Source organism: Hemitrygon akajei, unplaced genomic scaffold, assembly GCF_048418815.1.
Source record: "Hemitrygon akajei unplaced genomic scaffold, sHemAka1.3 Scf000123, whole genome shotgun sequence".
In the NCBI taxonomy this organism is placed as follows: Eukaryota; Metazoa; Chordata; class Chondrichthyes; order Myliobatiformes; family Dasyatidae; genus Hemitrygon; species Hemitrygon akajei.
Window position 1 is genome coordinate 170,481 of NW_027332009.1, and position 14,016 is coordinate 184,496.

The 14,016-nt window shown below is 47.4% G+C and overlaps 1 protein-coding gene across 2 annotated transcripts in view; it reads right to left on the bottom strand.

The window, feature by feature from the left end:
- Positions 1 to 13,313, bottom strand: part of LOC140723656 (alpha-2-macroglobulin) — a 98,656-nt gene extending 85,343 nt beyond the window's left edge. For both annotated transcript variants that reach the window (XM_073038222.1, XM_073038223.1), the window contains exons 1-3: positions 13,159 to 13,313; positions 11,375 to 11,602; positions 7,877 to 7,940 (exon numbers count right to left, since the gene is read on the bottom strand). In XM_073038222.1, the coding sequence (XP_072894323.1) occupies positions 7,877 to 7,940; positions 11,375 to 11,602; positions 13,159 to 13,287 (421 nt within the window). In that variant the 5' untranslated portion in view covers positions 13,288 to 13,313. The remainder of the gene's footprint in view (positions 1 to 7,876; positions 7,941 to 11,374; positions 11,603 to 13,158) is intronic.
- Between the last annotated feature and the right edge of the window lie 703 nt (positions 13,314 to 14,016).

Here is a 14,016-nt window from a genome sequence, read left to right on the forward strand (position 1 = left end):
GTCACAGTCACAGACACTGGTCGCAGTCTCAGACACCGATCACACTCATAGACACTGGTCACAGTCACAGACACTGGTCGCAGTCTCAGACACCCATCACACTCACAGACGCTGGTCACAGTCTCAGACACCGATCACACTCATTGACACCGGTCACAGTCACAGACACTGGTCGCAGTCTCAGACACCGATCACACTCATAGATTCCGGTCACAGTCACAGACACTGGTCGCAGTCTCAGACACCCATCACACTCATTGACACCGGTCACAGTCACAGACACTGGTCACAATCACAGACATCAAACAATGTCACGGACTCCCGTCACAATCACAGGCACTAATCACAGACACAGACACCGGCAGTCACAGACATAGTCACAGGCACAGACAGCAATCATACAGACACCAGCCGCATGCATAGACAACCATCACGGTCACAGTCACCGGTCAAGAACACTGATCACAGACAGAGACACTGATCACATTAACAGTCCACAATCACAACCACCGGTCACAGTCACAGACACGGGTCAAAAACTCCGATCACAAACACCGTCACTAGACTCATAAACAGGTCACAGTCACAGACAACGTTCATAGTCACAGACCGATCACAGTCACATACATGGGTCACAGCCACAGATTCCGGTCAAAAACACCCATCACAGACACAGACACTGGTCACATAAACATGTCACAGTCACAGGCACCGAACACAGACACAGACTGACTCCTATCACAGTTATAGACACCGGCCAGAGTCACAGAAACTGATCACAGTCACAGACACCGCTCACACTCAGCGACATCGCTCACAATCATAAGAGAGCAAGCTTTAGGCGCAGAAATAGGTCATCTGGTCCATCAAGTTGCTCCGCCGTTCAGTCTCGGCTGATCCCCTCTTTCTAATCTCCTCCTCAAACCCACTTACCGGCCTTCTTCCCGTAACCTCTGACGCCATGTCCGATCAATAACCTATTCTAGACCTCTTGTAATGAATGCTAACATGGCATTTGCCTTCCTCACCATCCACTCAACTTGCAAGTTAACATTCCGGGTATTCTGCACAAGGACTCCGAAGTCCCTCTGCAGCTAAGATTCCTGGATTTTCTGCCCGTTTAGAAAATACTCCGCACATTTATTTCTACTACCAAAGTGCATGACCATGCATTTTCCAAAATTGTATTTCACTTGCCACTTTCTTGCCTTAGACAGGACGGAAGAATCCTGTCTGACGAACCTGTTGAGATTGTTTGAGTAGATCACAAGTAGGATAGATAAAGACTAAGTCCTTCTGCATCCGTCCTGTTTCCTCACTACTGCCCACTAATCTTCATATCATCTACAGACTTGCCACCAAAACCTTCTATTCCATCATCTAAATTATTTATATACAGCATAAAAAGAAGTGGTCCCAAAACCTACCACTGCGGAGCATCACTAGTCATTAGCAGCCAACCAGAAAAGTCTTATTTTATTCTCTCTCGCTGCCTCCTACCAATCAGCCAATGCTCTAAACATGTTAGTAACTTTCCTATAATACCATTTGCACTTACCTTGGTAAGCAGCTTCAATTGTGGCACTTTGTCAAAGGCCTTCTCAAAGTCCAAATATATGACATCCACCGCATCCACTTTATATATCCTACTTGTAATCTCCTCAAAGAATCCCAACAGGTTCGTCAGGCAGGATTCTTCCGACATGAAGGAAGCCATGCTGACTTCCTACTATCTTGTCTTTTGTCACCAAGTACCCCATCACCTCATCCATAAAAATTAACTAACATCTTCCCAACCACAAGTGGTCTATAATTTCCTTACTGCTGCCTTCCGCCTGTCTAAAAGAATGGAGTAACATTTGCAATGTTCTAGTCCTCTGGTACCATGCCAGAGTCCAATGATTTTCCAAGGAGATAGCAGATATTTGTAGTACACAGGGTTGTGATTGTGTGAAATTTTAATTTAACATAGACTGGGAAGCCAATACTGTAAAAGGGATGTACGGTTTGGAGTTTGTAAAATGTGTGCAGGATAGTTGTTTACAGCAATACATTGAGGTACCGACTAGAGAAGGGGCAGTGTTGGATCTTCTGTTAGCGAATGAAATTGGTCAGGTGACGGAGATATGTGTTGGGGAGCACTTCGGGTCCAGTGATCAACATGCCATTAGTTTCAATATAATTATGGAGAAGGATAGGACTGGACCCAGGATTGAGATTTCAGATTGGAGAAAGGCTAATTTTGAGGAGATGCGAAAGGTGTTTGAAGGAGTGGATTGGGACAACGTGTCTTATGGGAAGGATGTAATAGAGGAATGGAGGTCATTTAAAGGTGAAATGCTGAGGGTACAGATTCTTGATGTTCCTGTTAGGTTGAAAGGAAAGGTTAAAAGTTTGAGAAAGCCATGATTTTGAAGGGATATTGGAAAGCTGGTTAGGAAAAAGAGAGATATCTACAATAAATGTATGCATCATGGAGTAAATAAGGTGCTCGAGGAATATAAAGAATGGAAGAAGAATCTTAAGAAAGACATTAGAAAAGCTAAAAGAAGATACGAGGTTGCTTTGGCAAGTAGGGTGAAAATAAATCCGAAGGGTTTCTATAGTTACATTAATAGCAAAAAGATAGTGAGGGAGAAAATTGGTCCCTTAGAGAATCAGAGTGGACAGCCGAAAGAGATGGGGGAGATTTTGAACAATTTCTTTTCTTCGGTATTCACTAAGGAGAAGGATATTGAATTGTGTAAGGTAAGGGAAACAAGTAGGAATTTATGGAAACTACGACGATTAAAGAGGAGGAAGTACTGGTGCTTTTAAGGAAAATAAGAGTGGATAGAACTCTGGGTCCTGACAGGATATTCCCTAGGACCTTGAGGGAAGTTATTGTAGAAATAGCAGGGGCTCTGACAGAAATATTTAAAATGTCATTAGGAATGGGGATGGTGCCGGAGCATTGGCGTATTGCTCATGTGGTTCCATTGTTTAAAAACGGTTCTAAGAGTAAACCAAGCCTATTATAGGCCTATCAGCTTGATGTCAGTGGTGGGTAAATTAATGGAAAGTATTCGTAGAGATTATATATATAATTATCTGGATAGACAGGGTCTGATTAGGAACAGTCAACATGGATTTGGGCGTGGAAGGTCATGTTTGACAAACTTATTGAATTTTTTGAAGCGATTACGAGGAAAGCTGACGAACGTAAAGCAGCGGATGTCGTATATATGGACATCAGTAAGGCCTTTGACAAGGTTCCCCACGGAAGGTTAGCTAAGAAGATTCAATAGTTAGGTATTAATATTGAAGTAGTAAATTGGATTCAACAGTGGCTGGATGGATATGCCAGAGAGTAGTGGTGGATAACTGTTTGTCAGGTTGGAGGCCGGTGACCAGTGTTGTGCCTTAGGGATCTGTACTGGGTCCAATGTTGTTTGTCTTATACATTATTGATCTGGATGATGGGCTGGTAAATTGTATTAGTAAGTATGCAGATGATACTAAGGTAGGTGGCGTTGTGGATAATGAAGTACGTTTTCAGAGCTTGCAGAGAGATTTAGGCCAGTTAGAAGAGTGGACTGAACGATGACAGATGGAGTTTAATGCTGATAAGTGTGGGGTGCTACATTTTGGTAGGAATAATCCAAATAGGACATAGAAGGTAAATGGTAGGGCATTGAAGAATGCAGTAGAACAGAGTAATCTAAGAATAATGGTGCATCGTTTCCTGAAGGTGGAATCTCATGTGGATAGGGTGGTGAAGAAAGCTTTTGGTATGCTGGCCTTTATAAATCAGATCATTGAGTATAGGAGTTGGGATGTAATGTTATAATTGTACAGGGCATTTATAAGGTCGTGTTGTGAAGTGTTGTGACGATTCTGGTCACCGAATTATAGGAAAAATGTCAACCAAATAGAGAGAGTACAGAGAAGATTTACTAGAATGTTACCTGGGTTTCAGCACCTAAGTTACAGGGAAATATTGAACAAGTTAGGTCTTTATTCTTTGGAGCGTAGAAGGTTGAGGGGAGACTTGATAGAGGTATTTAAAATTATGAGCGGTATAGAGTTGACGTGGATAGGCTTTTTCCATTGAGAGTAGGGGTGATTCAAACAAGAGGATATGAGTTGAGAGTTAGTGGGCAAAAGGGTAACACGAGGGAGAATTTCTTTACTCAGAGAGTGGTAGCTGTGTGGAACGAGCTCACAGTAGAAGTGGTAGAGGCAGGTTCGGTATTGTCATTTAAAGTAAAATTGGATAGGTATATGGACAGCAAAGGAATGGAGGGTTAAGGGCTGAGTGCGAACCAGTGGGACTAGGTGACAGTAAGCGTTCGGCACGGACTAGAAGGGTCGAGATGGCCCGTTTCTGTTCTGTAGTTATATAGTTATGTGGTTATATTTTTGGAAGACCATTTCTAGTGCAACCACAATCACTAATGCCACATCTTTCAGAACTCTAGGTTGCTGTTCATCTGGTCAATACATTAGACAATAGACAATAGGTGCAGAAGTAGACTATTCGGCCCTTCGAGCCTGCAACGCCATTTTGAGATCATGGCTGATCAACTACTATCAATACCCGGTTCCTGCCTTGTCCCCATATCCCTTGATTCCCCTATCCATAAGATACCTATCTAGCTCCTTCTTGAAAGCATCCAGAGAATTGGCCTCCACTACCTTCCGAGGCAGTGCTTTCCAGACCCCCACAACTCTCTGGGAGAAGAAGTTTTTCCTTAACTCTGTCCTAAATGACCTACCCCTTATTGTCAAACCATGCCCTCTGGTACTGGACTCTCCCAGCATCTGGAACATATTTCCTGCCTCTATCTTATCCAATCCCTTAATAATCTTATATGTTTCAATCAGATCCCCTCTCAATCTCCTTAATTCCACCGTGCACAAGCCCAGTCTCTCTAACCTCTCTGCGTAAGACTGTCCAGACATCCCAGGAATTAACCTCGTGAATCTACGCTGCACTTCCTCTATAGCCAGGATGCCCTTCCTTAACCCTAGAGACCAAAACTGCACACAATACTCCAGGTGTTGTCTCACCAGGGCTCTGTACAAATGCAAGAGGATTTCCTTGCTCTTGTACTCAATTCCCTTTGTAATAAAGGCCAACATTCCAATAGCCTTCTTCACTGCCTGCTGCACTTGCTCATCCACCTTCAGTGACTGATGAACAAGGACTCCGAGATCTCTTTGTATTTCTCCCTTACTCAACTCTACACCGTTCAGATAATAATCTGCCTTCCTGTTCTTACTCCCAAAGTGCATAACCTCACACTTATTCACATTAAACGTCATCTGCCAAGTATCTGCCCACTCACCCAGCCTATCCAAATCACCCTGAATTCTCCTAACATCCTCATCACATGTCACACTGCCACCCAGCTTAGTATCATCAGCAAATTTGCTGATGTTATTTTCAATGCCTTCATCCAATTCGTTGACGTAAATGGTAAACAGCTGTGGTCCCAATACGGAGCCCTGTGGCACCCCCACTAGTCACCACCTGCCATTTCGAGAAACACCCATTCACCGCTACCCTTTGCTTTCTATCTGCCAACCAGTTTTCTATCCATGTCAATGCCTTACCCCCGATGCCCTGAGCTTTGATTTTACCCACCAATCTTCTATGTGGGACCTTATGAAATGCCTTCTGAAAAAATTTTCTGTGCTGTTCTCTCTAGGTTTTAAAAAAACTTCCCAGTCCACTATCTTCCCACTATTTTTTGCTCCTTTGCTGTATGCCCTTTCTTGTGTTTTTACAATAGCATTGTCTTCCCTTGTCAGCCACGCTGGTACTATTTTACCAGTTGAGCATTTCTTCAATTTTGGAATACATATGTCCTGCACAGAAAACGATCCGATCACAGACTCAGACCCTGATATCTGACACATACTCCAATCTCACACACACACACACACACACACACACACACACACACACACACACACACACACACACACACACACACACACACACACACACACACACACACACAGGTATAGAGAAGACATCGGCCACAGTCACAGTGACCGATCACAGTTACAGACATTGGTCGCAGTCACAGATGCTGACCACAGTCACAGACACCGCCCACAAGCATGAACACCTGTCACGGTGTCAGACACTGGTCAGAGTCGCAGTCCTCAGTCACAATCGGACACCGATCACAGTCACCGACAACGATCACATAAACAGGTCACAGTCACAGACACCTGTCATAGTCAGGGACACAGGTCACAGTCCCAAACACTAATATCTGTTACAGACACTGTTCAGAGTCACAGAAACATATCACAGTCACAAACACCGATCACAGTCACAGACACCGGTCACATAAACAGGTCACAATCACAGTCACAGACACCAGTTATATAAACAGGTCAGTCACAGATACCTGTTATAGTCACAGGCGCTGGTCACAGACACAGACAGTCACAGACAGTGTCACAGAAACTGATCTCAGTCACAGACACTGATTACTGTCACAGGCACCGGTGACATAAACAAGTCACAGTCTCAGACACCTGTCATAGTGAGAGACACTGGTCAGAGTCACAGACAACAATCACAATCAGAGACACCTATCACGATCGCAGACATCGGTCATAGTCAAAGACACTGGTCACAGATTCAAACACCAATATCTGTTACCGAGGCAGGTCAGAGTCACAGAAACTCATCACAGTCGTAAAGACCGATCACAGTCACTGACACTGATCACAATCATAGAAACCGATCACTCTCATAGATACTGATCACAGTTACATTACCCGATAACATTCACGGACATCAGTCACAGCACAGATATCGCTCTTACACCAGTCACCAATCCAGACACTTGTTATAGACACAGACACAGATTACAGTCACAAACACCGGTCACCAATCCAGACACTTGTTATAGACACAGACACAGATTACAGTCACAAACACCGGTCACCAATCCAGACACTTGTTATAGACACAGACACAGATTACAGTCACAAACACCGGTCACATTCACGGACACAAGGCACAGACATCGACACTGGTCTCTGTCACAGGCACCGGCCACATTCACGGACACCAATAATAGTCACAGACACTGGTCACAGACAAAGACATCGGTCACTGTCACAGACACCGATCAAAGTCACAGAGACCGTCTCAGTCACAGACATTGATCACAGTGAGACAGCACTCACAGTTGCAGACACCCGTCAATGTTACAGTCACCGGTAACTCTCACAGACGCTGGTCACAGTCACAGACACCGATCACACTCATAGACATTGATCAGAGTTACAGACACATATCACAGATGCAGACACCAGTCTCAGACACAGACATCGGTCACAGACGCAGACACTGAACACAGACACAGACACCGATCACTGTCACAGACACAGACACCTGTCACTGTCATAGATACCACAACAGTCACAAACACCGGGTGCAGACGCAGACACCGGTCACAGTCATACACATCAATCACAGACACAGAAACCAGTCACATTCACAGAGAACTTTCACAGTCCCACATTCCAATCACAGGCACATATACCGATTACAGACACCATTCTCAATCACAGACCGGTTACGTCACAGACACCATTCACAGACATAGATCACGGGCACTGGTCACAATCTCTGGTCACAATCATAGACTTCCTGTGAACTCCTGTACAACCCCTTCACTTGGACTCCTGTGACAAACACAGCTTCCTTCCCACCCCCCACCGCCCCCCCCCCACCTTCCCGTAGACACCAGAGATCCCATTCCCGTCTGTGTTCCGGGTCATTCCAACAGTTCTACGGTCTGTTGCGATCGGGTTCCGTGACTGTGGAAGTTCGTCACGTCCCACCGATGCCCCATTTTCCTACCTTCCGTCCCTTCAATGGATTGTGAGCTCTTCTCAAAGCTGATGATCTTCCCTCTCGCCATCGCCTGCAGAACAGAGGACAGATAATGACTAGAGCTTGGACAAGTGGTCTCGTGCAAGAAGGGAAAGAGGGAGGGGAAGTGTTGACACTCGGGGGTGGTAAATTGGTCTGGTACAGGAGGAGAGGAGAGAGAGAGGAGGTGGAGTTGGCCTTCGCGGTTGGACAAGTGGTTTGGTACAGGAGGGGAGGAAAGAGGGAGAGGACTGGTGTTGCCCCTGGAGGTTGCACAAATACTCTGGTATAGCAGAGGAAAAGAGGAAAAAAGAGAGTGGGATGTTTTGACCCTCGAGTTTGGACAAGTTTTCTGGTATAGGAGGGGAGGATAGAGACACTGGGAAGTGCTAAACCTCGAGGTTGGACAGCTGGTCTGGTACAAGTGGGGAGGGGAGAGAGTAGGAAGTGGGGAGGGGAGGGGAGAGAGTAGGAAGTTGTTCTCCCCTCGGTTGTGGAGATGTGGCCTGGTACGGAGGGGGAAGAGAGGGAGTGGGTTTTGGTCAGGTCCGGTCTGGTACGGAGGGGGAAGAGAGGGAGTTGGTTTTGGTCAGGTCCGGTCTGGTACGGAGGGGGAAGAGAGGGAGTGGGTTTTGGTCAGGTCAGGTCTGGTACGGAGGGGGAAGAGAGGGAGTGGGTTTTGGTCAGGTCCGGTCTGGTACGGAGGGGGAAGAGAGGGAGTGGGTTTTGGTCAGGTCCGGTCTGGTACTGGAGGGGGAAGAGAGGGAGTGGGTTTTGGTCAGGTCCGGTCTGGTACTGGAGGGGAGAAGTGTGGGAAGGGAGGGTGTTGTTTCTTCGAGGTTCGACAAGTGGTCTGGTCATGAGGAGGAGGAGAGGGGGAGGGAGGGGAGGGGGAGGGAGGGGGAGAGGGGGGGAGGGGGAGGGAGGGGGAGAGGGAGAGGGAAGTGTTGACCATCGCGTTTGGACAAGTGGTCTGAGACAAAAGGGAGGACAATGAGTGAGAAGTGTTGTCATCTCAAGTTTGGACAATTCGTCCCATACAAGAAGGAGAAGAGCGAGAGGGGAATGTGTTGTCCCTTCCAGGTTCCAAAAGTGTTCTGTTCATAAGGGTAGGAGGGAGAGAGAGAGGGGAGTGCGTATTGCCCCTCCAGGGTCGGGGGTTGTCTCCTCCAGTTTGGACAACTAGTTTGATACAGAAGAGGGCGAGAGAGGGTGGAGTGTTGACCCCTCTAGGTTGGACAACTAGTTTCATACAGATAAAAACAACAAAATGTTGGCAGAAATCAGCAGGCCAGACAGCATCTGTGGGAGGAGGTAGTGACGACGTTTGTGTTTTTATTTATTTCCAGCATCTGTATTCACACGTGTTGCCTTTGTTGTAGTTTCGTACAGAAGTGGAAGAGAGATGGTGCGGTGCTGTCCCCTCGAGGTTGGACATCTAGTTTGGTACAGAAGTGGACGAGAGAGCAAGTGGGGTGTTGTTCCCTCTAGGCTGAACAAGTAGTAGAGTACTAGAGTGAATGGGAGAGATAGGGAGGGGGAGATGTTGTACTCTAGGTAGGATAAGTGGTCTGGTACAGGAGGGGAGGAGAGAGAGGGGGAATGTTCATGACTCCAGAGTTTGACCAAATGGTGAGGCGCAATGGAGTTACCGTGCGATGTTAGGCACTGAGGGAGGTGGATTCGAGGGATGAGGTCATTTATTACCAGAGGGTTGGCTGTCAGAGACAGAGAAGAAATGCTGTTCTTCCCATCACTAGCTTCTGAACAGATTGGGTCTGTGATCCATTTATTGGGAAGAGGGAGGGCGCGATATGATTAAAATGCAGAAGAGGAGCATCTCTCTCTCTCTCTCTCTCTCTCTCTCTCTCTCTCTCTCTCTCTCTCTCTCTCTCTCTCTCTCTCTCTCTCTCTCTCTCTCTCTCTCTCTCTCTCTCTCTCCACCCCTCCTGTCCTAGATCATTTGTCCAAACCTAGAGGGGACAACACCTCCTTCTGTCCTCTCCTGTGCCTGGACAATTTTGAAATGGGAGGGAGGCACATAAATATTAAAAGGCTACCATGTGCAGCAATATTATGTAGGGTAATCCCTGTGAACAACAGCTGAAGAGAGCGGACATCTGTTGCATGGCGGTTGGGTGGGGTGGTATTATTGAGACATTGAAAATTCTGAGGGGATTATGCGGATGATATCTCTGCTGTATGGTTTGGAAGGTGTGACCTCTGATTCGAGGTAGCAGCCCTATAAAACCCTGATTCGACCACAGTTAGACTATTATGTTCAGTTCTGCTCGCGTCATTACAGGCAGAATGTGGAAACTTCAGAGAGGGTGCAGAGGAGATTCACCAAAATTCTGTCTGGTTTAGAAAGGGAGCAAAGGAAATTCACCCAGATGATGTCTGGATTAGAGAGGGTGCAGTGGAGATTTCCCAAAAGGCTGTCTGGATTAGAAAGCATGTCTTATGGGAATAGGTTGAGCTCCATAAAACCCTGATTAGACCACACATGGAGTATTGTGCACAGTTCTGGTCGCCTCGTTACAGGAAGGATGTGGAACCTTTCGAGAGGATGCAGATGAGATTTACCAAAATGCAGCCTGATTTAGAGAGGGTGCAGAGGACCTTTACCAGGATAGTGCCTGGATGAAAGAGGGTGCAGGGGAGCTTTACCAGGATGCTGCCTGGTTTAGAGAGGGTGTGGGGCGATTTGCGAATATAGTGTCTGGATTAGAGATGGTATAGAGGAGATTTTCCAGGATGCTGTCTGGATTAGAGAACGTGTAGAGGAGATTTATCAGGATGCTGCCTGGATGGGGGAACATGTCTTCTGAGGATCTGCTGAGCGAGCTTGGGCTTTTCTCCATAGAGCGAAGGAGAATGAGATATGAGTTGACAGAAGTGTACAAGATAATAGGACGTATAGATCAACTGGACTTTTCCCAGGGTGGAAATGATTGATGTCAGGGGGCATAAGTTCCTGTTGATTGGAGAAAAGTATAGTACGGGATGTCAGACGTAAGGTTTTACACAGAGAGTGGGGGATGTGTGGAACACCCTGTCCGGGATGGTGGTAGAGATAGATTCATTAGGGATATTTAGGAGATTCTTCGATAGGCACATTGATGATAGAAAAACGGAGGATTTTGAGAAGGAAATGGTTAGATCGATCTTGAGGTAGGTTTAGAGGTCGGACCAACGTTGTGGGACGAAGGACGTACGCTGTGCTATTACGTTCTCTGAACTCTATCCACTGTTTCGAAGGAAGTTGGAGGAGCGAACCTCGGGGTGTATAGAAGAGGGCGAAAATGCACTGTGGTTGACGTTGAGTCGAGTGGAAGAGGTAGGCTGCGACGAGGGAAGTGATCGGTTCTGGGACCATTCACTCAGAGAGATTGGTTTGGGTTATGGAATGGTGTGAGGCGCAAGGACGAGGCTTGAGGCCTCGAGGGGCGCTGGGCGGGCGGGGAAGAGCAGATCGAGCCTCACCAACTGGAACACCTCCAGATCGAGAGATCCGCCGTCTGGAAGAACTTTGATGATGTAACTAATCGGCATCTCCAGATCGAACGTGCACGGCAGCTCCCTCTGACGACCCATGATGGACAGGAAGCTGTTGGACTTGGAGTAGAACTGCTTGACTGAGTGCCGGGCGTGAGAGTGGCTGGTGAGCCGGGGAGAGTGGTAATTGTCCTCAGGCTGAAGATGATAAATGGCCTAGGGAGAACAGAATACACACGCCGTCATCGGTATTTGGGCCTGACTTGGACACCAGGAAGGAACACAAGAAATATTCGATGGCAACGCATCCCAGCGTCCGTCCCGAGAGAGAGAGAGAGGGCATGGCATCATTGCATCTGTGCCAAGAGGGGACTTCGCTATGCCCCAGAGCAACACACATAAAACGCTGAAGAAACTCGTTGTCCAGGGATGGGACTAAACAATGGACATTTCGGAACCAGACTCTTCTTCAGGACTGGAATGGAAGGGAGAAGACGCCAGAATAAGAAGATGGGAGGAGGAGGAATAGGGCGAGAGAGAAGGTGATAGGTGAAGGCCAGTAGTGGGGGAGAGGTCTGAAGTAAGAAGCCAGGAAGTGATTGGTGGAATAGCCAAAGGGTTAAAAGAAGAAGAAATCTGATTGGAGAGAAGGTTAGACCTTGGGATCAAGGGTAGGAGGGAGGACACCAGTTGGAGTTGATAGACAGGGATGAGCTGAGGGAAAGATAAGAGGGGAGCAAGAGTGGGAAACGAGGGAGAGGGAAGGTGGAGGAGGGGAAATCACCAGAAGTTAGTGAAATCGATGTTCATGCCATCAGGTTGGATGGAATACGGGGTGTTGTTCAGAGCCACCTCAATGAAGCAGCAGAGGAGTCCCATCGGGATGGGTGTGGCGATTAGAATGAAACCTGGTTTCCGCTGGGAAATCCTGCTCTCAGTGGGCAGGCCGAAGATGCCCGGCGAAGCCTGAGAACATTACATCGAAGTGAGAGGTGGACACTCCACATGGTAGTGTAGCAAGCCTCACACCACCCATAACCCCTCCGGCACCCTCCCATAATCCACAGGCGTTAGAATTGGAGGTGGCGCTCGAAGCGCCTGGATTATGCGCCCGGGAATTGTGGCGACATTTGCCGGCACCACTGAGCGCATCCTGGGAAAGTGTTGGTCATCGAGGAAAGCGACGGTGTTTATCGTAGGTGACGCTGAATATCACTCTGAGGGAGTTGAGGATCAACGCTGAGGGAGATCGACGCACTGCGAGGTGTCGCCGAATCTCAGACGCCGCACAAAGAGAGAGAATGGTCTCGTATCATTGACCAACCATCCGAGTCACTTCCTTTACCTCATAGTGCCTCAGATTGACCCTCAACTCTCTCAATCCCTCTCTCTCAGAGTGACCGTCCATACTAGCAGAGTCCCTCTCTCCTCTCATAGTGACCTCAACTCACTCAGAGTCCCTCTTCCTCCCTTCAGGGCGACCAACGTCATTCAATTTTTCCGTCAGGTTGACTCTCAACTCCACCAAAGCCCCTGTTCCTCCCCTCAGAATGATCCTCACCTCATTCAGTGAGTCACTCAGATTGATCCTCAACTCTCTCAATCCCTCTCTCCTTCAGTGATTCCAAACTCCCTCAAACCCTCTCCCTCACCTCCAAATGACCCTCCCACTCATTGTCCATCTACACCTCCTCAGAAGGACCATCCAACATCCTCGCATCCCAGATTGACACCCCCACCCCACCCTCCAGATAATCCCATTCCGGACTCACCATGAAGGACACCTCGTCTTCCCATTCAGAGGTGTCGAGGACGAAGGTTCCCTCTCCTTGGTCATCGACGAGAATCTCTTGCGCCCCGGGATTGAACGAGTTGAACAGGTACACTTTCACTCTTGGCATTGGTTTCCCTGTGGCCAACTTGATCACCACCTGCCGGCAGAGAATGACTACTCTTTGAGATTGATAGGGGATAAAGGATCACATGGGTAGTGAGAAAGTTAACCTTCTTCTGTTTTTGATCTAATTACCGGAGATTTGGTGCCACTTGACCCTGCCAGTTTGAAATAGCCCATGTTTCACCGACACCACTTGGATTAACTAACCGGTTGTGCACTGGAGGGCATCATCAGTAACGTAACCCAGTTATTCAGGTCTTTAAACATAAGACTCCCTCGTTCGTGCCACCCAGTCATTGATGATGAGGGCTAGCTTGCGTTTGTTTCTCCCCATGAACTAAGATAATGAAAGGCCTGTCCACTACAAAGGTTAGAGCATTTTAGACCGCCTTATTTGGTTTAATTTTGACCATTTCGAGAGTTGATTTGGTTTTGTCGCCTATGTATTAGGCTTCAGCTCCAAGTAAGCTGCAAATTTCCTACCAAAGCCTCAGAATGCAGGGGCGTCCATTTAGAATAGAGATGAGGAGGGATGTCTTTAGACCGAGGGTGGTGAATCTGTGGAGCGGATTGCCAGGGACGTCTGTGAAGGTCAAGTCTCTGGGTATATTTAAAGCTGATGCTGAGAAGTTCTGGATTAGTCACGGTCAAAGATTACGGGGAGAAGGAAGGAGACTGGGGTTGAGAGGGACGACGGAATAGCAAGTCAGACTCAATGGGCCAAAGGGCCTAA